Source organism: Crocuta crocuta, unplaced genomic scaffold, assembly GCF_008692635.1.
Source record: "Crocuta crocuta isolate KB4526 unplaced genomic scaffold, BGI_CrCroc_1.0 scaffold10, whole genome shotgun sequence".
NCBI lineage: Eukaryota > Metazoa > Chordata > Mammalia > Carnivora > Hyaenidae > Crocuta > Crocuta crocuta.
The window spans coordinates 7,469,966-7,496,788 of NW_027527551.1; the positions used below are offsets into that span (position 1 = coordinate 7,469,966).

Here is a 26,823-nt window from a genome sequence, read left to right on the forward strand (position 1 = left end):
GAATAAAGAGGGGTGGAGGAGGGTAAGATGGGCTGGGAGTGGAGTAGGAAGAGGGTTATGATCTCCAAGACACCAAGTGCTCCTTCTCCCCAATGTGTTGGGGACTAAATAAGCGTATCATTATTTTGTTTTGAAAGAAAGGTTACAAGTTGACATTGGAAGGAACCAAATCTGAAATAAACCTCCATATGATCTTTTAAGTATTTCCAGTGGGAAGTAAGAGAACTCTTCTCTGTTATGAACTCTTGCAATTCTGACAACTCTATTTCTCCTCCAGAAACCATCCCTGGGACACCATTCTCCAAGATGCCTTACATGGAATCCTAGGTCTGCATGATGGTACTTGGTGTTTGAACAACAAAAAAGGTAGGTGTTCAAATATGTTTACATAGTTTTACAATACTTATTGTAAGCTCCTTCCTGGAGCTTCATAAACATATTTGCATGTTAAAGGCTCTAGACACCCTGCAGGAAAGAAGCCTTATTTTAACTTGTTTGACCAAGGCCTTTGCCTACACTGCAGCAAAATAACTATATATAGCATCTCAAGAAAATAGAAATAATCTACAGAAGACATTTCAGGGAAAGGTTCATCCTTTGACATTAAAACAAAAAAATCAGCCATATGCCCAGTCCACTACACAAATTCCCAACTAAATCCCAAGTTGAAAATTCTACCACTGGAAGGAATCCGATGGTTTAGTCCAACAGCCTTATTCCAGGTAAGGGGAAGAGGTACAAAATATTAAATAACTTATCTAAGTCACATGTAGTGACAGAAATTAACCATACTGAGGACCTCCACCTCCCAAAGCAGTGACTGTCTGTGTCACCACTCTGCCACTCAAAATACCTTTAATACTTCCCAAATAATCTGTCAATTTAGAATCATTTTTGTCTGGGCTTGAAAACACAAAACTGCAATGTTGCCACATCACTGTTCTGTGCTAATGTTTGTCTACGATGAGACTAGGCTGAAGAACAGGTATCAAGAGAGAGCTCCAAGATGGGAGCCCTAACAACTTGAAAAATGGGTGCTCCAGGATGGGGGACGAGTTTAAAAGACTACTAAGGCTTTTAGAAAAATTATAGATCGCCAAATAGACCCTGATGCTTCATAAAGCAAGCAGCTGAGAAAGCTTTCAAACTCACAGAACTTTCTGGGGGTGCAGAAAAGGTAGAGCTCATTGTGGGGAAACACTATCAGGAGACTTGTCTACAAGCCTCTTGAGCCAGTGGCTTTACTCGGCACTGAAACAGGGAACCAGAGGGAAGACAGATGGAGGTTCCTTCTGAAGGGCCAGAAGAGGAATTTTCTCATAAGAACGCACAGCTGGAAAAAGACTTTATATGCCTGGGTCATCAGTAAACTTGCTATTCTCCATACTTGTATACATTTTGTACTACCGAAGACCCAAAGAATTGACATGAGTCCACCTACATTAAAAAAGTCTGGTATTACGAATTTTTCTGAAATGGAGTCTAGTAAAAGAGGTGAGGAGATAGGGGTGTGTGGTGGGGAATAAGAAACACAACTTTTGAAGGAAAGAAACAAACAAACCCCAAACCTGATTCCTTAGGCAGGGTGGCAGAGGGTGGGGTTGTAGTGAATCTTTAACCAGGCTGAGTCTAAACTGACTGGGAAGCTTTTACTTGGAACTCTCCCTTGGCGATGTTTTATCACAGTATGGTTTCTATTCTTGGCCAAGAAAAGAACTCAGGGAGAATGGAATTGGCTCAGTCTGAGTTCTGACAAGACAGTCACAATAATAGAAGACATCTTTTCCCTATAACTTTGGAAAACATGAAAGCAGATATTGGCTCTGAGTATGTCTGATGGTCTAACTTTATTTCCTGTCAACAGAAATAACTCTGATTTATATTTGGTCATCAAGTTCACACAATCACATACAACTCATACTAAAAGAGCACAGAGAGATGTAATATACAGAGCTGTGATGTATGTCTATCCGGCAAAGCTTCCTGGTCCAAAGGAGACCTCAGGGAGCGAGAGAGACACTTCAGTATTCTCACTCTTCTGACACTCTATCCCCCTGTGCATCTTCCAGTGAGGCATATTGCATGGGTTTCAGATGAGCTACGTGTTGTCTTTGATCTCAGAGCTCTTCACCTACCCTCTTTGTCGTCTAGAAGGTTGGTTGGCCTGTATCCAATAATTACATTGGGATGCTGAAGGCTGAGGGGCTGATCTAAGCCAGCAGCTGGCACATTGTTTTATTCTACTAATATCTGGGTACATCAGAGGAGTGAGAGAATTTTTGAAATTCCATTTCCTTCTCCAAATTGATCGATGGTGCAAGTGGTAGAAATTGAGTGAATATGCCTTTGCAGTTAATGTCATCTTGTGTCATCTGGTTTCAAATTCAGAAGCATTCTTTCCACTGCCCTGTTATTATACTGTGTAATTCATTGGATTTACGATGCCATCAATCATAAAATGTACCATTATTTTATGTACCGCTAAGAAAAAAAAATGCCGCCAGTAGAACAGGACCTAATAATTCCTTACATTTAAACTTTGGTATTTTATCCTTATTAAAAGGATTCTTTTATACTTCTTTAGGTAGATTTCTTTTTACTACATGTCACACTTGTACAAACACAAAAAAGGGAGATATATGTAAAATAAATTGACTAAAGTTCTCCTAAAACTTCTTCCTATTTAGAGTCCAACTCTTCCAATCCCTCTGGAGACGAATCATCAATGTTGTTGTACAATATCAGTATCAATCTCTGGAAAGTATGCAAAGTTTAAAATCATCCACACCTGAATTACTGTCTCAGTGTAACCAATTCATTGGATCCTAAGTGAGGATATTTATTTTGCTTTTAGAGAGACTCTAGAAGCTGTCTTCTTAAAAGACATGGTTATTGACAAGACTGTGAGGCAATTTCATATGGTTCCTGGGAAAGGTGCCTGCCAATATTTACCAGTCCTTCATTTAAAAAAAAACACAATTTCTAATATAAAATGACATATTTATGCCTATTGGCAAAGTTATTCGATGAAAAAGAAGAGTAACAGTCTTTTTCATTTTTTGTGCCTAAGCTTACAAAATAGATGACATATACTTATCCAACATAAGCATCAAGATCTTTCGTCTATTACATAGCTCTAAAGTAAATACAGATGTTTTAAGAGACAAAAATTTAACTTGGTAGTAACCACTAGAATTATATTTGAAGAGAACATTCTATAATAGTTGAATACAAGTTAGAAATAAACATGCCCATTTCATTTTCTATTGATTAATTGGACTATTAAAACTCACGGAATTGTTATGCAATTTAAGAACATTTGTATGTTATTTAATCTCAGGAACTTTAATTTTCGAAACTAATATTTCACATGAGCATATATATCACATATAAGCAGATTTTTTTCCCCCTTCCTACTTGGGTTAGGCCCAGACGTAGTTAAATGCTGGTGATTCTGTCTCTGTCCAGCAGAGGGAAGTAGTGCACACCTTTAGAAGCCAGATTCCAATTTAGGATTGGACAGGCATCCACCTGAGAAATCTTAAGCCATGTTCCGTGTCTCTGGAGTCAGGCTCTGACCACAGTCCTTGGCAGGGTCAGCAGGGCCACGACGAGTTGAAGGTGGCAGAATTAAAACCTTCTCTCCCCCGTTCTGTGGAATGTCCCAGCCCTGGAATCCAAGACAACACAGGAAAAATGCAAGGCTCTATGACATGCAAAGGACCTGGGACTTGAGCCCGACTGCTTGCCTGTTTGAGTGCACCTTGGGCAACAAATGTGAGGAAATGTGGTTAAAATGCAACTCATTCCCCTCCCATGATATCTGTCTAATATTATATTAGATTATTGCATTTCCTCCTGTTTTCTGCTCTGGTGAAAGAGAGTGAGGAGAAGATGTGCGGATGTGGGTCCTGTAGAGGCATCTTCTAATTCTTCTCATGTTACTGCCCAGAGCTTTGCTTCCTTCAATACAGCATTTGGACAAACTGAGAATGTCAGACCCACCAGGATTCCCAGGGACTGACCAGCAGAGGTGCCTCTGTTCCTTTGAACTTTCAATTAAAACAGAGGGCTTTGAGCAACAGTCCAGCTAATGTCATTTTTATTATTCAGTTTAAAGAGAATGCTACATTTAATTTTTTTTCCAATTTCCTTAATGAGGTAACAAAATGTGGAAAATAGCTTATTCTAATTCTGTGCAATACTTGAGTCTATAGAAGCACTGAGAGCAATAGAGTCTAAAGGTGTCGTGAAAAGCATAATCTTAGAACCCCTGCCACAGCTTTTCATCAGCACAGGAGAAACTGCCCAGGCTGTTATTATTTTTCCATACTATATTACATGCACAATTTCAGAAATAATAGCAAAATGGACGCCAGGGAATCCAACCTCCAAGTTTGAGGAAAACAATATTACCAGTACCTTTGATGCTCCTGTTTACCCCTCTCTGCCTCCATTTGCTTTCTTCTCTCTTAGGGGGAACTACTCTCCTAGATTATAATCATTTCCATGCTTCTCTTCATTGTCTGAGTCTCTCTCTATTCTGTTCCATTGATCTAGTTGTCTGTCCCTACACGAAAGTCACCCTATGTAGGGGCGCCTTGGTGGTTAAGTCTGTTAAGCGACAGACTCTTGGTTTCTGCTCAGGTCATGATCTCACAGTTCATGAGTTTGAGTTCCGCATTGGGGTCTAAGCTGACAGTGCAGAGTCTGCTTGGGATTCTCTGTCTCCCTCTCTTTCTGCCCCTCCCCACTTGTGCTCTCTCTCTCTCTCTCTCTTAAAATAAATAAATAAACATTAAAAATAAAATCAAATCACCCTGTCTAAATTTCTGAAGACTCATAGTAAGTCTTCATTTCTGGTGGGTCAAGCAGTATCTTCCTCCACCTCTTCACTCTCCCAATCCCTATTCTTCCTTTTCTGGGGTTTCTTGACTATTTTGGTTTCTTTGTAAGATTAGTTTTAATATTCATAATTAATGATTATTCATTAAAAACTAAAAGAAAAATGGAGGATGGATGTTGAGCTCCTTGGTGTATAACCTCTCAGTCTGATGAGCTGACTCTTCACTACTATCTGGTGCCTTAGGCTAGTTACTTAACCTCTCTGAGCCTCAGCTCTCTCATCAGTGACATGCAGATGATAATAGTATCTATCTCATAGAATTGCATCCCTGCTGACTTTGAATAGCTATGGAGCTTCCGGAAGTCCCACTGACCTCAGCTAGACTCCTGGCTCTCTCCTCCCACTAGACTGTGTAGACTTGAACTGGTTTTTATTTTTCAAAAATTCCACTTCTGCATTTGCAAATGGGGGTAATCAAGGTTGTTGCAAAGATTACATGAGACAAACCAGTGATATTGCTGAGCATGTCATCCGGTACACTGTAAGTGCTTAACAATTTCATTTCAGTGGTTTTTTTAAAAAAATATTTTTATTGTTTATTGTTGAGAGAGAGGGAGAGAGAGACAGAGTGTGTACAGAGGAGAGGCAGAGAGAGAAGGAGACACAGAAGTGAAGCAGGCTCTAGTCTCTAAGCTGTCAGCATAGAGCCCGACGTAGGCTCTCGAACCTACAAGCTGTGAGATTATGACCTGAGCTGAAGTCGGACACTCAACCGACTGAGCCACCCAGGCACCCCTCATTTCAGCGTTTTAACTAGACTTAATTTTAAAGTCTAGGAATTGCTCCTCAGTGCTAAAAACTCTCTCTAGCCTCTGAGTATCTACAAAAGTGCTTGCTGGGCATCACCGGAGAGCACCAATAGTGAAGAGAAGATTGTAGGACCATCTTTGTGCTCTTGCAGCTTTTCTTTGTTTTCATCTTTCTGAGGTACAGGGTCCTGAAGAGGAGAAACTGCTCCCAACTCAGGGCCAAACTCACCTTCCTAGGCCCTCCCTCTGTTTCTACAGCCTGTTTCATCTGCTTAGGGCTGACAATGCAAAGCCGTCCCTTAACTTGTTTTCCAGAATCAGAGGAAAGTTTATAATAACAAAATTTTATAGCTCCTGCCCAGTAACATATATTACTTTTAACAAAATAAAAATACCTTTCCCTTATCATGCATTATTCTTTTACATGTACAATTTTCCTGACGTATTGAAGTAATATTCCACGGTTTGCTGTGACTTGGAGGTTTATGGCCCTTCTGTGGCAGATCAGACTAAACATAATTCATTCATAGCTACTTAGTGCTCAGGGAAATAAACCCCTGAACTTAAATAACTATGGTGTGACCTCTGTAAAATATTATTTATGGTTTTAAAACTACTATTATGTAGATATCAAGATGTGCCAAATGTTATAAACCAAACGTCAGCTGGCAAATGGGCCAACTACTATTTCATTTATTTTTGCTTTCCTTTCTGGATATTTCTCTACAAATTCTATTTTTATTTAAATGGATTCTGGGGTAATTACCTGGCAGAGGAAAGCAGTGTGCATTTACGTTTTATTATAGACTACTACAGTAAGGAAAACATTCTCCTCCATAAAGAAACACCACAAAATGTAAACATTCCATTAACTTACTGCAGTTTAATAGGAAAGACATTGATTACCTCTGAGTATAAAATAACTGTCCCCACTATCAAGGGACAAAGGTGACCCATCTGCTATTCATTTCTGCAAATCAGTTTATGGACGAAGACCTGATTCCACATTAAAGTTATCCAAATGGGAAGCCTAAGCGTAGCATGTTCATGCTGCTAAGGACATATGAGTATCCCCAGCACTCCTTGCTTTAAATGTTCAAACGTTGAGGGTGCCATTCTCCACATCTCATTTGTCTCCCCACTTATTTCCTATGTGTTCAACTATATGGTAGGAAATAATACGTTCGGTGGTAGTAAAGTAATGGAATCTTTGGTTTCCTAATCATCATTCAACAAATATTTGAAGACCCAAATGTGCTGGTCACTCAACTTGGCACTGGCAATAGTAAAGATAAAACAGAGGAAAGAAAGTCTCAGCCATCAAAGAGCTAACAGTCTGGATATAGAGATAGATAAGCAAAAAAGCAATTTCTATGCAACATAGTAAGTGCTCTGAGAGAGGAGTAAGCACAGAGGGAAGTGTAGGCTGGGGACAGGGAGTAGAGGAGGCAAGGAAGACTCACAGAGGACATGGTAGAGTCTCAAGGATGAGTGGGGGGATTTGGGTGTCCGGTGGACAGGGCAGACTGGGCAAAGACGTGAGGGTTTGTTGGGTACAGACCTCTTCAGATCATTCAATATGGTTGGAACTTAGTGGGGCCTTAGGAAAAAGGGATTTAGAATGAGGCCAACTCTGGAGGCCTTGTAGACCCTGCTAAGGAATTTAGACTTCCTACTTTTGGCTGTTCATAGGCATGAGAGATTTTGAGCTGAGGGGAACGGGATGAGATTTATGTTTTGGCTAGCTTGTTGGGGTTGGGATGTGGAGAATAAACCGGAACCCAATTAGTCAGCCCCTCCAACTTCCAGATGAGACATAACAAAGACCTGGGCCAGAGCGGTGACAAAGAGAGACCTGATTGAAAGTGCATTGGGGACACAGAAACAACAGGATCTGATAACCATTTGGATGTAAAAGGAAACAGGGAATAGTCAAGGAAGCAGTTCAGATTTTTGGTTTGGGTAAGAGAGAGCGAGGAGTCCTTTTATGTAACCAGGACTGTTTTTGGAAGAATGGGCCTGGTGAAGAGGCCAAGGAGTTAGTGTTGACTACATGGAGCTTATGCTACCTGTAAGCCACATAGGCGTGTTCCAAAGGTACTTGGAAATGTGAGTTTGGTGAGAAGGCAGGATACCATTCATGTATGTGATACTCGATACTGTTTTTAAAGATTTTTGAAAGTGAGTGTACAAGCTAACTTGCCTCTCTAAAATTTGAGAAATACCATAATTCAGTTATTTGTAAATTCTGTTAATGTAATATAAGTCTTAACTCCTAAAGTCTTTTGGGAGAAGAGTAAAAAGTATTTTACATTCTATCACTATGAATAGGAATGTTGCCTCTCCCATTTTGGATTCTTTGACACAAATGGGAAATGTCTTTTACTTGTTAAAATCAGAAAAGAATTAAGTTTTCCTTGGAAAATATTTAAGTGGTCCATTTAAATGACTATCATTGCCATATCCAGAAGTTATGCTTTTGAGAACAGCTACTATTAAAGAGTTCTGAAAAAACAACTGAACAAAATAGCAAGGACTCTGAGAAAGGAATATATTTCTCCCTCATCAGTCCTGATGACTTTCTAAAAGCTCATGCATTTTGATGGGTAAGATTAATGAGACCACATAGTGTTAAGCACCTTGGACTTTCAGAACAAAGGCCTTTTAGAAGAACAAAGTATCATTATTAATGACACATCATTTACAGTTTTCATCAGTGATGTAAAGTTTCAGCCACTCTAATGGGAACTTAGTTACGAGCTCAATGTAGAGGGCAAGGCTATTAACAAAGGTTCTTGACAGTAATACCTTTGGCTTCTAAGGAAAAAGATAAATCACACTCAAATTGATCAAAAGACAAGCTGAGGGGTTCAGAAGGAGGTGAGCAAATGCTTACTGAATTTCTCAAAGGCCGTGTCATCAATGAGCCCGCTGGTAAGCTCTGCCCTCTGGAATGGGCTCCTTTGGCTGCCAAGCACCCCTATATCCTGGATGCTTTGCTAGCTCAGAAAAATGTCTCAGGCTCTAAACATCAACTTTCCCTTTTATTCCCCCTCTCCTATCTCTCTGCACCAGCAAACAGTCTCTGCTGGGCTTCATCACCTTCAAGATTTTTCTCTGTCCTATGGTGAGGTGTTCAGCCCAGCACATGCCATAAGGAATGCAGAGTGCCGCAGCGACTTAATCTACCTGGTGGCAATCAGAACAGCAGGTGGCAAACTAGTGGGGAAGTGGTGTTTTTTTTTCCTGAATACATGTTGTTAGTCTTGTCAGGGCAATGATGGGGGGTGGCTGTATGCATAAAGTCAATGCTGCTGGCAATTTTTGCAAATTCTATATGCAAAGTACTGCTCTCATGTAAGATCTCTTCAGGAACGTAGTGTGTCAGTGAGATTCATTAAGGCCTTCTTAATGACACTTTAAAGATGACTTTGTTCTTGGGGTGTCTGGGTGGCTCAGTCGGTTAAGCTCTGACTTCAGCTGAGGTCATGATCTTGCTGTTCCAGAGTCTGAGCCCCGCATTGGGCTCTGGGCTGACCACTCAGAGCCTGGAACCTGTTTCAGATTCTGTGTCTTCCTCTCTCTCTCTCTGCCCCTTCCCCGCTCGTGCTCTCTCTCTTTCTCTCAAAAATAAACATTTAAAATTAAAAATAAAGGGGGGGGTTATGCTCAGTTAAGCGTCAACCTTGGTTCAGGTCATGATCTTACAGTTCATGAGTTCGAGCCCCATGTCGGGCTCTGTGCTGACAGCTAGCTCAGAGTCTGGGGCCTATTTCAGATTCTGTATCTCCCTCGCTCTCTGACTCTCCCTTGCTCATGCTGTTTGTCTCTCTCTCTCTCAGAAATAAATAAAACATTTAAAAAAATTTTTTTTAAAAAGATGACTGTTTTTGTAGAAGGGGGATTAAGAGAAATTTTTCTGGGGAAAAAAATTGAAGTTAAAATTTTTTTAAAATTTGTCATCTAAAATCAGCTATGTTTTAGCTACAGAGGAAAAAAAAGCCTGATAAAAATAATGGAAGAGGGAATTTAGTATTATTACACTAAGTGATGACTTATATCCAAGTACAAATAAGATAAGGAATTGATTGCCTTGCAGCTCTACCAAAAACTCTCTTTGAGAACTTACTCAAGATTGTTGAGATCTTCACTGATAGGAAGAGACAACAGATTTTTTTTTTTATGTTTTTATTTACTTTTGAGAGAGAGACTACAGTGGGAGAAGGGCAGAGAGAGAGAGGGAGACACAGAACCTAAAGAGGGAGACACAGAATCTGAAACAGGCTCCAGGCTCTGAGCTGTCAGCACAGAGCCCGACATGGGACTCAAACTCATGAGCTGTGAGATCATGACCTGACTGAAGTTGGATGCTTAACCAACTGAGCCACCCAGGCTCCCAGAGACAACAGATTTAAAGAGAGGAAGAGAGGGTTGTGGTTATACATTGCAAAGAGGTGTTTGTTACTAACAGAAATCCCAGACTATTATTCTGTCTCTGATTTTTAACAATTGCATAGTCAGTAAGTTGTTTAGTTGACTTGATTCTGGAGATACCCGGAGTCTTTCTTGTTATTGTTTTGGGAGTTCCCACTGACCACGTTTGTTTCTCTTTTGTTTGTGGTTTAATTTACAAGGCAGATCAAAGCACATATCCAGTACAGTTGTTAGGACTCACTCTTTTCTGTCTCATTCCAAAAGACACAGCCCTAGCTAGAGGCATTTACTAGACAACATGAAAATTCAAGCGCAGCTAGAACCCTGAGATATCAAACAAAATGCTACAGCCCACAAATCATCACAGGAAAACGTTCCACATTTTTGTTTGGAAAGTTTTTGAGGCTTTGGAGTCCAAAACACCCAGTACATAATTGCAATTTAGAAATCTGTGTAAAATGCAGAAATGGAGAAGACTGCTACAATCATATTCTTTAATAAATTTTCATATTATTTTTTAAATTGACCACATTTTACCAAATTCAAGCAACAGTTGAAGATCATCTAATTCGTATTACATGCTGATGTTCATATAAGTTCAAATTGTGTTTTAGGAAGTTAACACTGAAACATTGAGTTTACTCTTTTGAAAGATGATTCTCTTGCTGCAATAAAAACCTGCTAATAACACGTGAACAAAGTGGTTAGTACTGTTTGTGCCTTTAAGATCATAGTTCAAAAGAATTAAGCAAATGTGATAACAAAGGTAAGACAAACATAACCTTTCTTCTCTTTCAAAAACCCCGAGAATAGGGCCTGGAGCCACATTCATTGATTTAATCAGAACACCTTAAGTTTTGTAGTCTCATTAAACATTTTAGAGCAATGGGCTGAATATTGTAAAAATGATAGCAAAATACATGATTGCCCTCAACCATAGTAAGAAAGTGGTAAATTCTCTTCTCCAACGTAAAGAAAGCGAGGCTAGTAAGTTGCTTAATCAAACATTCATAATAAATAAAAAATTATCTTATATACATAAAATAACCATACTTTCATAGTCTAAAATCGCAATATGCAATCTGACAATAAAATTGTGTCACATTCTGGAACTGGAAAGCCAACACATTAGAATTGCTAAAATATATTTTGGCTTTTGTAAAATAGTGGGACAGAATATTAAATCAAAACTGATCCAGAAGGTCTGAGACAGAGATCAGTGAACATGCCTAGTGTCCATCAATTATTAATTTTCAAAGAACTAGAATAGACTATAATAAAATTAATGTAAATAATTCAATACAATTCAATATTCTTCGGCTACTAAAATAATACATCAGGGTCTCGTAGTACCTTACAGGCATGAACAAAAACAGTATTAACTGGGAAGTAGCTATAATAGAAAGCAGGCACTGGAGGATTCTGACAGAATACCAAATAATTGTTTACTTTCCAGAAATAAACTGATTAAGATGATATCACTAAGGAGTTTTTGTTTTGCTTTGTTTTACAGTAAAAAGGTGTTTCTTTAAAAAGCAGTCTATAGCTTAGAATAACTTTCCATACATTGGGATAATGTTACAGCAGTCAGACTTTAAAATTATCTTGAAGTTTCAAACAAGTCTTAAGATTCTAGATAATATATAGGACCATATTCCTAAGCATTCCTTTAAAACAATTACTACAAACAAGCATGCTTCACTTGAGAACAGAGATTAAAGTTTTTCTTAGCCTCCAGGGAAAATATATGCATGAAGGAAAACTTTTTTCTCTAAGTATAAAAAATAATTTAGATGAGGAAGAGGACTGAGTCAGGAGCCAAGAGACACAGGTATGACTTTAGGGAAATGATTTTCCCTCTAAGACCCCTTCCATCTATCTGATTCGAAGGTTAAAACATTCACTCCAAGCTGTACAAACTGACCTGGCATTTTCAAGTTTCTACACAGTATATGGCAAAGTGGTTTTGTTCACTTTAAACCTCCAATATTAAGTCAATTGATACAAATCCTGTTTTGCAAATCTGCATGCCAGATTTCTAGAGATAGCAAATTCTTTTTCACTCATCCTCATGGAGTGCTTTCTATATGGAAGGCAGGACGGTGGACAAAACTTGCAACATTATGATAGTCACGGCCCCTGGGAACAAATGACTACCTGAGAAGCTGGACTCACGTGACTGATTCAGGCCCAGCCTCAGACACATGAGGAAACAGGGAAATAGCCAGTATTCTATTTGCTCCCTGATTCAGGACGGTGATTCCCAAATTTGAGGGAATACAGGAGAAACACAGCTTCAGGAGGCTCACTCCAGGCTGGGGACGGTGCCTCCGAATCTGTCTACATTTCTCACAAACATATTCTCTCCCACCCCTCCACACCTCTGCAAGTTATTTACGGGCTTCACTCTCTCCTCCACCCTCCCCCAAGAAAACCACTGTTGTAGTGGTAAAAGTTAGAGTCAGAAGCCAACGAGTAGCTACGTGACCTTGAATAAGTAATTTAACGTATCTAGGTCTCCGTCTTTTCATCAAATAGAAGTTGAACAGGAATCTCCACCGTCCCCTCCACGCTGAAATGCGACTTTAAGAACATAAGAGGTCAGTCAACTCGGGAAATCGTGAAGATGGGGAGAATTTGCCAAGATGTCTCATTCTACCATCCAAACACCCCAGCAAGTGGGTTTAATATGTCCCTCTGGTCCCCTCATCACAACAGGAGGAAAAGCGAGGAAAGGTTGGGATTGGAATTGGGATTGGAATCGAGGGCGAGAAACCTACGAAACTCGCAAGGGTTTTGGCAAGTAGCCGGAAGGGTACTTTGAGAGCAGGAATCATTCCTCGTCTTCCTCTTCATCGCTCTGGTCCTGGTAGCGAATGTAGACCACCAGCATGACAAAGCCCATGAGGATGCAGAGGGAGCCCACGACCAGGTAGGCGATGCCCAGGAAGGGATTCTTGCCGCCCATCCAGGAGATGTTGCTGAAGACGATGCGCTTGTGGCCGCCGAAGGCTCGCACCGGGTAGTTGTAGGTGATGTTGACGCGGTAGGCGCCGCGCGGCAGTCCGGCGGAGTAGTTGCCCTGGCGGATGCGCGCGTACAGCTTGCGGAATGTGGGCAGCGCCGCGGTGCGCATCCACACCACAAAGTCCTGGTTGATGAAGCCGGTGTTGTTGGGATCGGAGCTCAGCTCGTACACCGGCCGGTGCCAGTTGGGCGGGGGCGCCGTGCCGTGGAAAGCCAGCGCCAGGCTGCCGTTCACCAGAGGCGGGTTGCGGAACTTGACGTGGCAATCGGTCCACCAGGCGATGCCGGTGCGATCGAGCGGCACCTCGACGTAGGGCTCGCCGGGCTGGCGCTGGTGCCACAGCGAGAAGGTGTCGTTGAAGAGGCTGTTGGCGATGGCGCCGCAGGGCGCGATGGGCAGGCCGGTGGCGCTGCGCTGGTAGGGGGCGCACTCGTTGGCCGGGTGGCGCAGCGCGCTGGGCAGCCCGCTCAGCTGCGCGTCGTCGCGGGACACGCCGTAGCGCCGGTTATTTTGGTAGAAGTTGGTCAGGGCGTAGTAGAGGTAGACCGGGCCTGGGAAGAGTTCGGGCAGCGAAAAGTACCAGGAGCACGAGCAGCGAATTGGCGGCGCGCGGCCCTGGTCCTCCAGGGCGCACACGGAGCAGTTGCCGGTGCCCGGGTTGCCGGTGTAGTCGTACTCGAGCTCCTTGATGCCATTGGAGGAGTAGAAGAGACCCAGGCCCAAGCCGATGAAGGCCAGGCCCGCGCAGAAGAAGAGCGGCAGCGCGATGCTGGCCGACAGCAGCGGCTGCCAGGCGGGGAGGCGCTGCTGCGTGAACGCGGTGTTGTCGGGCTGGTGGGCGCCCCGGGCCGTGGCGCTCCAGGTCATGGCGGCCGCGCCGGGACGGACGNCGGCAGCCGCGCCCCGCCTCTTCGGAGGTGAGTCGGGCCGGCGTTTGTCTCCACACCTGGCGGGTCCTAGGCTCGCGTTTCCTCTCCGTTTGGGTGGGTCCTGCCGCCAGCTCCTCCTCGCCGACGTGAGTGGCGGCCCCAGNGGGGCGCGAACCCACGAACCGCGAGATCATGACCTAAGCGAAAGTCGGACGCTTAACCGACTAAGCCACCCAGGCGCCCCCCTTTCAGTCAACTTTTAACCACAAATTGTCACGCCGAGAGATTACACTACGACAAATCTGTTATTAATTCAATGCCTGCATTCAAATTCTAGCTTTTTTTTTTTTTTTTCCAAAAAGAATGATACTTCCGCCAGGTGCACCAATCTGGCTGCAAAGCTAAGAAAAGTAGAAAGTTCTCTAAAAATAAAGCGACTCTTAAAAAAGAGAATCAAAAACTACAAGAGGTTCCGAGTCTTTAAATATCTATAGCTGGTGAAAAAAACACACAAGGATAAAAATGCAACGGACTACCTGTGATTTCCTTTTCTTTTCAGATTATTCACCTGACTGGAGAAAGGTCTGGTCCGAGGTCCCAAAAGACCTAGCTGCTCTTCACAGCCAAGGACTTTGGGAATGTTTGGCCTAAGGAGGTGAACTACAAGGATTTGTAGGACTTATTGTAGAGAGAGAGCCCAAATTAGATCTGGAATATTGCTTGGGATTGTGGCTTTTATGTCTAGGGTTGGTACAATATACGCAAGGGCGTATCAGGCCATTTCAGCTTTGTGCTGAATCCTCCCTGGGTATTGAGGGATTTCTGCCTCTTCTCCAGCTCATAAAATGCAAATAACTTAAATATTTTCTATATTACACTTTTGCACCTAGAATAATATATTGCATTCAGAAGTTGTTCAAAGCCCACTGAAATTTGGAAAGTTAAAATCCTTGCTAAATTAAACAGGAATTTTTTAAAAGCATCTCCCAAGTGGTCAGCCCTATGGTAAGTACTGTAAAAGACATGAGAGAATTAGACTAAAAAGAACCCTTGACCTCATGGCATTAGCAGTGATAGAGGATATAATACTTCGAAGTAAGAAAGAAACAAAATAGTCAATAGACGGTATATAGCCAAGTATCAAATTGTACAAGAATGAAATTAAAATTAAAAAGTAATTATTACTTTTAAATTTTATTTTTTTAAGTTTATTTATTTTGAGAGAGGGTGTGCGATCAGGGAGGGACAGAGAGAGAGGAAGAATTATTTTAATAATGAAAAATTCATTATCTTATTAAGTGGGATGAATGTAGGTTGGAAGATTTAGCTGTTAGAGGCTACTGAAGGAGCCCTTGATGACTCAAATTCCACTTGCCTCATGTCTAATTGTACCCCAAAGAGGAAATTCCAATATTGGCAACACGTTCCTATAGTCTGATCTAGTCTCCACTATACCTTTTCTTCAATAAAAGAACAAACAGTTCTCTGTATCATTAAGGTTGAGTTCCGCCCACACTTCTATCATCAAAGCATTAGTCATCTTGACAGAGAGTACCCAAAAGTAGGAAAACTAGGGGAAAAAATCAGTCCTCCAAACGTAATCTAGCAGATCTTAAGCCTAACAATTGTCACACCACTACTCCCCTAAAAGTCCAGCCCTCCTGTTGAGCAGAGAGCCTTTCCAGCTCTACCCTCCCTGGATGGAAGTCAGCAGTGTATTCATTCTGCTAATTAAGGCAACACCAGAGTGTTCTACAGGCCAAGAGAAGAGAATAGTCCAAGACAGGGAATGGTGAACAGGGTGAAACACAGCTGAGGGTTCAAGTGTGATATGAAATGATAAGGAGCCATTGCATGCAACTTCTGTGGGAACAGTTTGGGTTGTTGGGGTTGGAGGAAGAGTCAGGCTCTATCAGATGAGGGAAAGGGAAAGTGGAGACAGCCAAGGTAGAACAACTCTAGAAATGTGGGGAGCAGGCAAGGAGAAAGACAGGTTGTAGTCATTTAGAAGAGTATGTATCTCAAAGGAAAGGTTTTTTTGTAGATGGCAGACACGTGCTTATTCTGGGGGAAAAAGATAATGGTTCAGGCAAGGTTGCAGATGGGTGATACTGGACGGTACAAAGATAGGAGCAGGCAGTGGGTCCAGAGAACAGGTGCAGGGTCACCTCACCTCTGAAACTGGAGGACATGGCATAAGGATGGATGCGTAATGCGACTGGGCTTTGGGCTCAGCTCAAGAGAAGAAAGCTTTCATTTAATAATTTCTTCCAGGCAGTAAAATGCAAAGTCATCTCCAAAGAGAAGAGAGAGGAGAGGGAGAGGGGACTGCCCAAGAGCGTGTTGAGTGGCTTTGCCTGGGGGAGTCCTGCCACCCAGGCTGAGAAAAGGCAAGTGATTGAACATGTCCAGTGGATGGGGTTTTTCAAGGCAGGTGAATTGAAAAGATAAAGGCTCAAGATAGGTGCTCTTCTTGTGACAGAGGGGGCTAAAGTGATATGCCTTATTAAGCTGAGTGGCAGGGAAAATGAAACCAAACTGGTGCATCTAAAGGAAACAGAGACCAGAGACTGGCAGTCCTAATGATCGTGGAGCAGGTGGCATGAAAGCTGGGAGAGAAAAAGTGCTGGTATAAGATGGGGCGTTAAAGATTTTGGAAGTGGAGTAGTGCTGAGATCTATGTGTGTGTCCCATTTCCTCCACCATCTTGGAAGTTCCAAGAGGTCAAGGATTGATATACATCATTGTGCCCCTCGAAATTCATTGTATAATGAAGGTTCTGATCTTGTGTCTTTCATTTGGTTATACACATTGTCATGGTGCCTAAAGGACACTTTGGATCCCGTAAACTCTTCTCAGTACCAACAAAGTGAAGAAACGAGCTCATTCTAAACAATTCTTTATTGCATCTCTTTATTATGAAGAGAATTCAACATGAAAGAAAAAGTCATTTGCAATCACAATACTCCCCAAATTACTTCATTTTCTATTTTATCCATAGAAATATTTAATTTCTAAGTGGTAGAATATTATAAAGATACAATTATCATTCTGCTTGTTAAGTTACCTTCTTTTGGAATAAGTAATAAAATCAATATTTTCCATATTTCTTTGTAGTCTTCATACATTTTTAAATGGTCCCCAAATTCATGGGTCTACCACATTAAATCCTCTTGTATTGCGGGGCAAATAGATTATTTCCCGTTTTTCAGTATTCCGAAGAATATCATAGTGGACATCTTTCTGCATATAACCTTTCTTTTAAGCTCTTTCCTTAGGATAAATTTCTAAAAGTAGGAAAGGGGCTTAAAAGTCAAACTATTTAAAGATACATACTCCTAGAATCTCTGACACAGCCATAGGAATGTGAACTTTGCCACGTTCACCAAAATTTTGCCAACAAAACCAATTGTTAACCACAGAATATATTTAGTCTATGCTAAAGGGGAAGCAGTATAGGATAGTGGAAAGAATGCTGCTTGACTCTAAGGAAGTCCAAGTTCTACTCTAGAGTTCCTCAGGAATAAATGACCTTGTCGGATTGCTTAACTACTCTGGTTTCCTGATTGCTTATCTGCATGAGTGTGTTTGCCAAAATGGTAGTAAATATCTCATTATTCTTTTTTTTTTTTTTTTTTTTAAGTGGGCTTCACTCCCAGTGAGGAGCCCAATGTGGGGCTTGAACTCAGGGCCCTGAGATCAAGACCTGAGCTGAGAACAGGAGTCAGAAGCTTAACCGAATGAGTGACCCAAGTGCCCCACTATCTCTTTCAACGCAAAGATTTCTGTTCTTAGTTATCTCGAGAGGTTTTCTTTATACCAACTCATTGAATAGTTAGCATTTATTGAGTACTTACTGTAGGCCACTCTATAAGTGCTTTATATACATTATCTCATCTAATCCACAACACAAACTTATATGGGAAGTACTATTATTAAACTTATTGAGCTGATGCAAAACTAAGATTTAGGCTAAGGAAATGGAGGCTGACCAAATTCTCATGGAGGTCAATGGGAGATCAGGAAGTTGAAGGCCAGCTTAATTCTTACATCCTGCATTTTCAACCACTACATTACAATGCCTGGGCATACTTCCTCCTAAAAGAACCCAAAACACTTTAACCTTGAGCCAGTTTTTAGTATTGCACATCTTATGCTCCAAAGATAAGAGAATTACATGCCACTCATGGAGAATCCCAGAACATATGAGTTGGCTTATTTTTGTTTAACAAAAGCTATTATTTTTGAAGCCAACTTTTGTTTAGCATGCCTATTTCTCTTACTAAAGTAAAAATAGCTTCACTGGTCTGGCTATATTCAGTTTTTGCGTTTATTTCATTTAATTCATGACTATATATCTTACTGTAATAGAGCCAGGGTTTTTAATTGGCATTCCCTTACGTAAGTTTATACTACTCAGGATTGTTGCCTATTATTCTGCCCATGGGGCAGCTTTTATTTAAAAGGAATCAAATTAAATTGCTTCATAAAATTACAGCATGTGTTCAGAAAAGTTTTAAACAATTCACTGTGCCTGGGCTTCATTTTTCATTAGAAACTTTATTCAGCAGACTTCCTGTTTCAAAAATTATGAGTTGGTACCCCCTAGTGGAAGATACAAAGCAACTTCAGTTAACTATCACTAAAAGCACTGGAAGTACAAAAGAGAGACAGGAATTTTCTGTGCTCCTTGCTGCAGTGTGTGGGTCCTCTTGTCACTAATTTATTGAGAAACAGTGGAGGTCAGTTGTGAGAAGAGCTGCAGGAGGCAGCATAAAGGAAAATGAGATAGGTGATAATGGGTGTGAAGCGGCATTGACTTTAGGTATGGGATGGCCATAAACCAGCCAGGTTGGGATTGGACTTGAACTGTATGTTTGGAGTTTGGTAGAAGAGGGTGTGCTTGGTGAGTTGGTAGGAGAAAGGCCCAAAATGTGAGTGAGAGAACTGAGACCGAGGGGAAGGAAGAGCTCTGGAACGAGAAAAATTAAATCACAACTGGAATTGAACTATCCAGTATGAAAGATGGGAGGGGGTATAACACTCCCATCCCAGGCTGAGGACTAGGGGAGGGAGGAGACACTAAAGCCGAGCAGTGTCTGTGGAACCAGCAAATCTGTTGAGGCTAGAGGCCACCCACCCTCCTCTGCCATCCCTCTGTCCCTGGGAAGGTGAAACTCACTGGTCTGGGGATGGCCTCACTGAAGACTATAATATACATACTAGCTTTCCCTTTCACAGTGACAATATCTATTTGAAACTTTAGGAAGTTTCACTTGTATATTAGGAATACGTAGCAAAGCATTTAAAATTTTTCAAAAAGTTATGTTGTGAAATGAAATAAAGTAGATGTCTGCTGTCGTGAGAGGGCAGAGCCATATGTTCTAACAGTCATAATAAGCTGGGGAGGGAGGGCTGACATCTTAGGAAAACTGGAGGTTCCTAAGAAAGATGTGCTTAGATGCTCTTCTCTTGGATAACATCAGTAAACTGAATGAACATACTTTGAATTCCATGATCTAGATCACTGATTCAAATGTTTAAATACCTTGGCCAAACACCATGGGAACTTGAACTTGTCATATGTGCTGATCAATATTGACTTGTTAACATTCAACCTGGAGATTGTATATCCATGGAAGTTTGCGGGGGCTCCTGGCCATTCTCTCTGAATAGTAAATCTGAATTTGTGGTGGTTGTGTTTAAAATTGTAGTCTTCTTTCTGTAGGAAAAGTACCATGATGATGGCTGCATTGTGTCAAATTCTAAACCCAAGTTTAGGAATCTTAAAGGGACCAGGATCCTAGATGGTACCTTATCCAGTGGTTTCCAAACTGGCCAAGTAGCAATAATTAAGGCTAGTTGAGGAGCAGTGTCTAAAAACACACATTCCATCTGCCCTTTGCACCAAATCATAATCCCCAGGGGCTGGTGCAAGGAAGCATACTCAGAGCAATCTGATGATCACCCATCTTTGGGAGCCACTAATCTACTCCAGCCTCATAATCCTTTTGGGGAATTCTCCTTGATTTCTGTAAGGATTTCTGCAATGCAAGGAACAGAAACCCAAGCTAATGTTAAGTAAAGGGGTGGCTATTGTTCAGGGATGAGGAATCTCGCACAAGGAAGGTACTGAAGGAAATAGATCTGGCTCTCACAGGAATAGAACGTCATCAGGCAGCTCCCCGTACCCTCCCCCCTCCCTGAATTGTTTGTCCCTGCTTCTCTCTGTACTTCAGCAGGCCACCTTTGTTAGCAACACTCTTAGTTTTAATCCTCCAAGTCATGGGCCTTGCATGGCTTTGGGTTGTCCCCGCTCTGACTTGAGTACCAGTGCTGGGTCACCTTACAGCTCCTCCTGACTCCAGCAGACATGTTCTTTCGTTCAAGAGAGACTCCAGGTTGGGTCAGGGGTCCAGCCCTAGTTCAGTCTATTGTGGCAGGGGTGAGGAAAGGTCTCATGACACACACATGACTGCCTACATTAAACGCCTCAGGAAGGGTTGAAGGGGCTCTTCCAAAGGAGGGAAGGTGCAGTCTGGGTAAGCATTCAAATGGCATCTACCATTCCTTTGTAACTTCCCAGCTAGGAAATCTTTTGGGCTCTGCTTGAACACTTCTTGTGACAGAGAACTCACCATTTTGTATAGTCCATTCCTTTTCCAGTTCTAAGTACTCAACAGCTTTTTTAGTAATGACTATCATATATTTTAAGTTCATTCTCTGGAATGATACATAATAAACTTACTCCTTGCTCTTTAAGAACTCTGAAGGTGGCTATTGTGTTCATCTCAAGATTTTTATTTCCACACCATGCATACTTAGTTCCTTGACCTGGTCCTTGCTGGATTTAGCCTCTCATCATTCTGGTCTCCTTCTTTTGTACATGGCTTCAGTTGGTAGATGTTCTTATTAAAGTATTTGCTTACTTAAAAATCATGATTTTTTTAAAGGATTGAGAGTGGCTTTGAAATATGCAATAGAATGACATACAAAATATCCTTCAAAGTAAAAGAGTGAAGGCAAAAAAAGAGTGAAGGCTTATTTTATTTCATAAAATAAGCAGAAGCTGAGAGAGAAACTGGTTCAAGAAGCACCTGTCATGAAAGCCTGTGGCTTGTTCAAGGTGGTCTTCACGATTTCTTCTTAAGCTTTCTAGTGGCCAGCGCAAAGAGAGAATGATGGATCACTGCATTCATGAGAGAAAAACAAACCAGCAGCCCAGAAGAATTTAAATGATTTCAGGCGCAAAGAACAGGAAACATTTTCTCCTTGGGGTTCTCCCAGAGAAGGTGTTGTAAAACCAGGTAAACAATATCTTTAACAATATCTTTGGAGTAAATACTGTGGCCATTTCCTAGGACTGTTTCTTCCAAGGTCTGCCAAAGTGAGATATAACGGTGTTTGGTCAAAGCACAAGTCCCTGAAGGCATTCTAGGGAGGCTCTGTGATCCAGTCTGGGTGTGCGACTCTGTGGTTCTTTGCCCCAGTGTCTGTGGATTCATGTTAGAGGATCTAGAAATGGTTTCCAAGCTGTGCTCTGAGGGCCTGATCCATGGTGGGACGTCAAGCTTCCCATCCCTTCCCTGCATCCTATTCTCTGGCCCTGGGCTTCTAGAAAGATACGGTTGAACAAGGATTCTATGGTTAAAAAAGAAATTTGAAAAACACTGACATAAAAGAATGGATACACTGCTATCTCTCAGGTAATCTACCATGGATAATGCTCATCTCCCAAAGTTTTCAATGGTCAAGGAGCAGCAGTGAGTTCCAAGATTAACCATCCTTATAAGTTCCTAAAGCATGGACTTCTAATGTTGCCAGTTAAACTCAGAGCCATATGTTTTAATAATCAAGCAAGCTAGGGAGGGTTGACAACTTCTTATTAAATCTGAGGTGTTTGACAATGACATATGGTGGACAGAAGGCCACCGCACCTCCACTTGGAGGTAGGCTGAGAAAGGACTGTTAGTGTTCACCTTCTCCTTAAGAAATAATTTGGTGTTTGCTCTAACAAGATGATACAGTACAGCCTCAGTGATTTTAGCTTGAAAAAAGACGTAAGTCTCTGATAACCAAACATCTATTTTATCCAAAAACAAATCTCAGTAAATCACTCACTGAACATCTAGCTTTTTATACTGAGAAGCATATACCTAAGTTTAAAAATGTAATATATAGGGGTGCCTGGGTGGCTTAGTTGGTTAAGCGTCTGACTTTCGCTTAGGTCATGATCTCACGGTTCATGGGTTAGAGCCCTGCGTCGGGCTCTGTGCTGACTGCCAGCTCAGAGCCTGGAGCCTGTTTCAGAGTCTGTGACTCCCTTTCTCTCTGACCCTCCCCTGCTCACGCTGTCCCTCTCTCTCTCTCCTAGAAATAAATAAAACATTAAAAACATTTTTTTAAATGTAATATATATAAAACTAAAAAGTTGATATTTTGGAATCAGAGCAACTAGCTTTTCTTTGTGATAATAGTAGACAGGATCCGCTCTGTATTAATGCCATTGTGGTTCTTGATACTAAAGAAAATCTGGCATTGATGTGCCAGAGAAAGCCCATCTCTCTAATCCTGGTATTGAAAAAATGCTGTTTCTGATCCATTAATGGATTGTTACTCCTGACCTTGAAACACAGTGGCATGAAGGGCAAGTTCTTTATAAGCCTTGTGGCTGAGGGTGGGAACAGGCCCGGAGAATGAGTACTGATTATCTTGTTTTATAACTGATTTCAGTCCTCAGAATCAAAGATTATGGAAAGATCAATAAAAGCTGCAAACACTCTTAAGTTTTTCTTATCAGATTATACCACAATGTTGACAAAGAGTTTAATAATGATCAGTGGTGGAATAGCTGCGCCTACAGCTTATTTTGTATAGAACATTGGCCCAAGAATCCCAGAACTTACAATTTTTCAAGCAGGAAAGTGACATGCATTTTAGATAGACCACCTAGTAAATTAGGAGAGGAGTAAGTGATTGCCCTTAGGAAGAAAATGATAGATTAAACTCTGGTCCAGTCAATAAAGAGAAATTTCTATTAAATGCCAACAAGGGCTCTTCCCCATCTATTCACAAAACCATGTAATAACTCATTTTTTAAAGTTCTGCAGGAATAATGTATATGTATGAAGATCCCTGTGTTTTATGGCTACAGGTGATCAGAGAGTGGAAATGGGAAGTTGCAAAATTAGTCAAATGTAAAGTAATCTTTATTAATCTCCCAAGATGGCAACAAGAATCTGTTGGGGAAAATCCAGAATGCTTGATTGACCACAGCTACGTGGACCGATAGAACTCTAATTTCTTAGAGGGCCTGCCATCTGGTGCCAAAAGCAGATGCATCTGGCTCTCTGCAGGCCCTTTTTACCTCATTTTAAATGACTATGACAGGGACAGCACCCCAGAGCCCAAAAGCCTGGTGAGCTGGGGATCAAGGATGACAGCAACAAAGCTTGTTGATGGGCTTGTGAAGGACTGGTCCCACGTCTTCCTTCCAGAAGCAGGAGAAAGACCTCCCACTGTGCCCTCCCTGTAGGTTCACACAGCCCACCTCAGGTCATCTTTCCATCCACTTTGGGACATGATGCCTCACCCCAACATTGATATGGCAGAACTCCCTCTGTCTAGTTGTACAAACACATGTCACCTGCCAAGAAACACAAATCATTTGGTTGTCAAAACAGCCGAAGGTAAAAATCTCTTTTTAGCAAATAAATTAACTAATATCAAAGCTCTCTATTAAAGGGATCTGTTGCAGATCAATCTTCTCCAAGAGTTTAATTTAGCTCCATTTTTTTTGCATCTTTATTTTTTGGCATCATTTTACTTTATTTTTTCAGGAATAAAATTTAGTGATTAATCTCTTACATATACACCCAGTGCTCATCCCAACAGTGTCCTCCTTAATGCCCCTCACCCCTTTAGCCCTTCCCCCACCAACACCCTGCCAGCAACCCTCAGTTTGTTCTCGGTATTTATGAGTGTCTTATGGTTTGTCTCCCTCTCTGTTTTTATATTGTTTTTGCTTCTCTTCCCTTATATTTTTCCGCTTTGTATCTTAAATTCCACATGAGTGAAATCATATAATATTTGTCTTTGACTTATTTCGCTTAGCATAATATCGTCTAGTTCCATCCACATTGTTGCAAATGACAAGATTTCATTCTTTTTGATTGCCAAGTAATATTCCAGTGTGTGTGTATGTGCGTGTATTACATCTTCTTTATCCATTCATCAGTTGATGGACATTTCGGCTCTTTCCATACTTTGGCTATTGTCAGTAGTGCTGCTATAAACATTGGGGTGTATGTGCTTTTCTGAATCAGCACTCCTGTATCCTTTGGATAAATACCTGGTAGTGCAATTGCTAGGTCACAGATAGGGTAGTTCTCTTTTTAATTTTTTGAGGAACCTCCATACTGTTTTCCGAGTGGCTGCTTTAGTTTGCATTCCCACCAGCAGTACAAAGGGATTCCTCTTTCTCTGCATCTTTGCCAACATTTGTCATTGCCTGATTGTTAATTTTAGCCATTCTGACAGGTGTGAGGGGGTATCTCATTGTGGTTTTGATGTGTATTTCCCTGATGATGAGTGATGTTGAGCATTTTTTAATGTGTCTTATTTGGAAAGGTGACTATTCATGTTTTTTGCATATTTCTTTACTGGATTATTTGTTTTTTGGGAGTTGAGTTTGATAAGTTCTTTATAGATTTTGGATACTAACCCTTTATCTGATATGTCATTTCCAAATATCTTCTCTCATTCTGTCGGTTGCCTTTTAGTTTTGCTAATTGTTTCCCTCACTGTGAAGAAGCTCCCAATAGTTCACTTTTGGTTTTGTTTGCCTTGCCTCTGGAGACATGTCAAGTAAGAAGTTGCTGTGGCTGGGGCGCCTGGGTGGCTTAGTTGGTTGGGCGTCCGACTTTGGCTCGGGTCATGATCTCGCGGTTCGTGGGTTCGAGCCCCGCATCGGGCTCTGTGCTGACTGCCAGCTCAGAGCCTGGAGCCTGTTTCAGTCTGTGACTCCCTCTCTCTCTCTGACCCTCCCCTGCTCACGCTGTCTCTCTCTCTCCTAGAAATAAATAAAACATTAAAAATTAAAAAAAAAAAAAAAAGAAGTTGCTGTGGCCAAGGTCAAAGAGATTGTTGCCTGTTTTCTCGTTTAGAATTTTGATGGCTCCCTGTCTTATGTTTATTTTTGTGTAGGGTATAAGAAAGTGGTCCAGGTTCAATCTTGTGTATGCTGCTGTCCAGTTTTCCCAACACCATTTGGTGAAGAGATCGTCTTTTTACTATTGGATGTTCTTTCCTGCTTTGTCAAAGATTAGTTAGCCATACGTTTGTGGGTCCATTTCTGGGTTCTCTGTTCTGTTCCATTGATCTCTGTGTCTGTTCTTGTGCCAGTACCATACTGTCTTGATGATTACAGCTTTGTAATACAACTTCAAATCTGGAATTGTGATGCCTCCAGCTTTGGCTTTCTTTTTCAAGATTGCTTTGGCTCTTCAGGGTCTTTTCTGGTTCCATACAAATTTTAGGATTGTTTGTCTTAGCTCTGTGAAGAATGCTGGTGTTATTTTGATAGGGATTGTGCCCCATTTTTTTTTTTAATGTGCTAAGTAATTAGATGGAGTCTTGGTAGGTCCCAGTTTCTGACTGGTTTGCAAACTTAGAGCAGTCAGCCTCTGCTGGCAAGCTTTGAAAAGTTAGCATCCCAGGCAGCTGCCACTATCTGAATGTCAGAACTTCTCCCAGGAAAATCTTACTGGGGAAATTGCCATAGAACTTGCCTATTAATAGAGTGGATGGCCTCAGTGTTCTAAAGTAATGATATGTTTATATTGAGTTTATGTTTTACATGTTCCTATGGGGCCATTTATAATTCTCAGTGCTTATGGTATGCCACTAATCTTGGCATGCTTCATTTGTTGATGCCTGGTTGAGGTGGACAAATCAGTCAATTGGCCCACCTGACCTTCACTCTCTTCTCAGAGTCAGTGCACCCCCACTCCCAGAAATGTGGGACTTGGACAGAAACACAAGACAGCCGTTGCTTGACGCTTTATATCTGTTATAAGTTTCATATCAATTTAGGGTCATAATTCCCATTAGGATAATTTACATTAATTCTTTAAATCTAGTATATTAGCCAACTCTTCCATCTTATGTCATCCAAATATTTGATCAACATACCCCTTCATCCAAGTCACTAATCAAAATGTTGACTAGATTTGGCTAAATGTTGATGCTGACCAGGTGGTAGATTTGTTTGATGGAACATAAGATGAACATTCAATGTGTTGTTATAGATCTATTTATTGTCATAGAAAGATGTCCTTAGTACATTGAAAATAGTAAAAAAAAATAATCATTTAATATTATGCATTTCTGACTCTACTGTTGTCAAAATATGTGTAGGTGTATATAAACATAGAAAAGGGTCTGGAAAGGAATGTACCAAGAAAGTCAGTAATACCTCTGAGTGGCCAGGCTTCTAGTCAGTTTTCATTTTCTTTTTAATTCTTGTATGTGTCTTCTGAAAGATAATTTAGCATAGATTCTTTTATAGAGGAAACAACAAAAATTTTATATTTAAAAAAAATTCAAAAGAAGTAGGAGAAAGATCAAAGAGAACCCTATGGCATATCTCTAAAGACCTTTTCCAGATCCAATAAAGTGGTTTCAGGCTGCTCTGCTGAACAGAATTATTGGAAGAGATATTTTTAAATGTTTGTTTATTTTTGAGAAAGAGTGAGAGACACAGAGTGTGATCGGGGTAGGGCAGAGAGAGAGGGAGACACGGAATCCGAAACAGGCTCCAGGCTCTGAGTGTCAGCA

At 41.2% G+C, this 26,823-nt stretch overlaps 1 protein-coding gene across 1 annotated transcript; it reads right to left on the bottom strand.

Moving 5' to 3' along the window:
• Positions 1-10,569: 10,569 nt before the first annotated feature.
• TMEM30B (transmembrane protein 30B) lies at positions 10,570-14,000 on the bottom strand. The gene has a single exon (XM_077768991.1). The coding sequence runs from the start codon at positions 13,982-13,984 to the stop codon at positions 12,923-12,925; it is 1,062 nt and encodes a 353-aa protein (XP_077625117.1). The 5' UTR covers positions 13,985-14,000; the 3' UTR covers positions 10,570-12,922.
• Positions 14,001-26,823: the final 12,823 nt, after the last annotated feature.

Excerpts from the sequence above, each read along its gene's own strand:
- TMEM30B (XM_077768991.1), bottom strand. The coding sequence starts at position 13,984 with ATGACCTGGAGCGCCACGGCCCGGGGCGCCCACCAGCCCGACAACACC.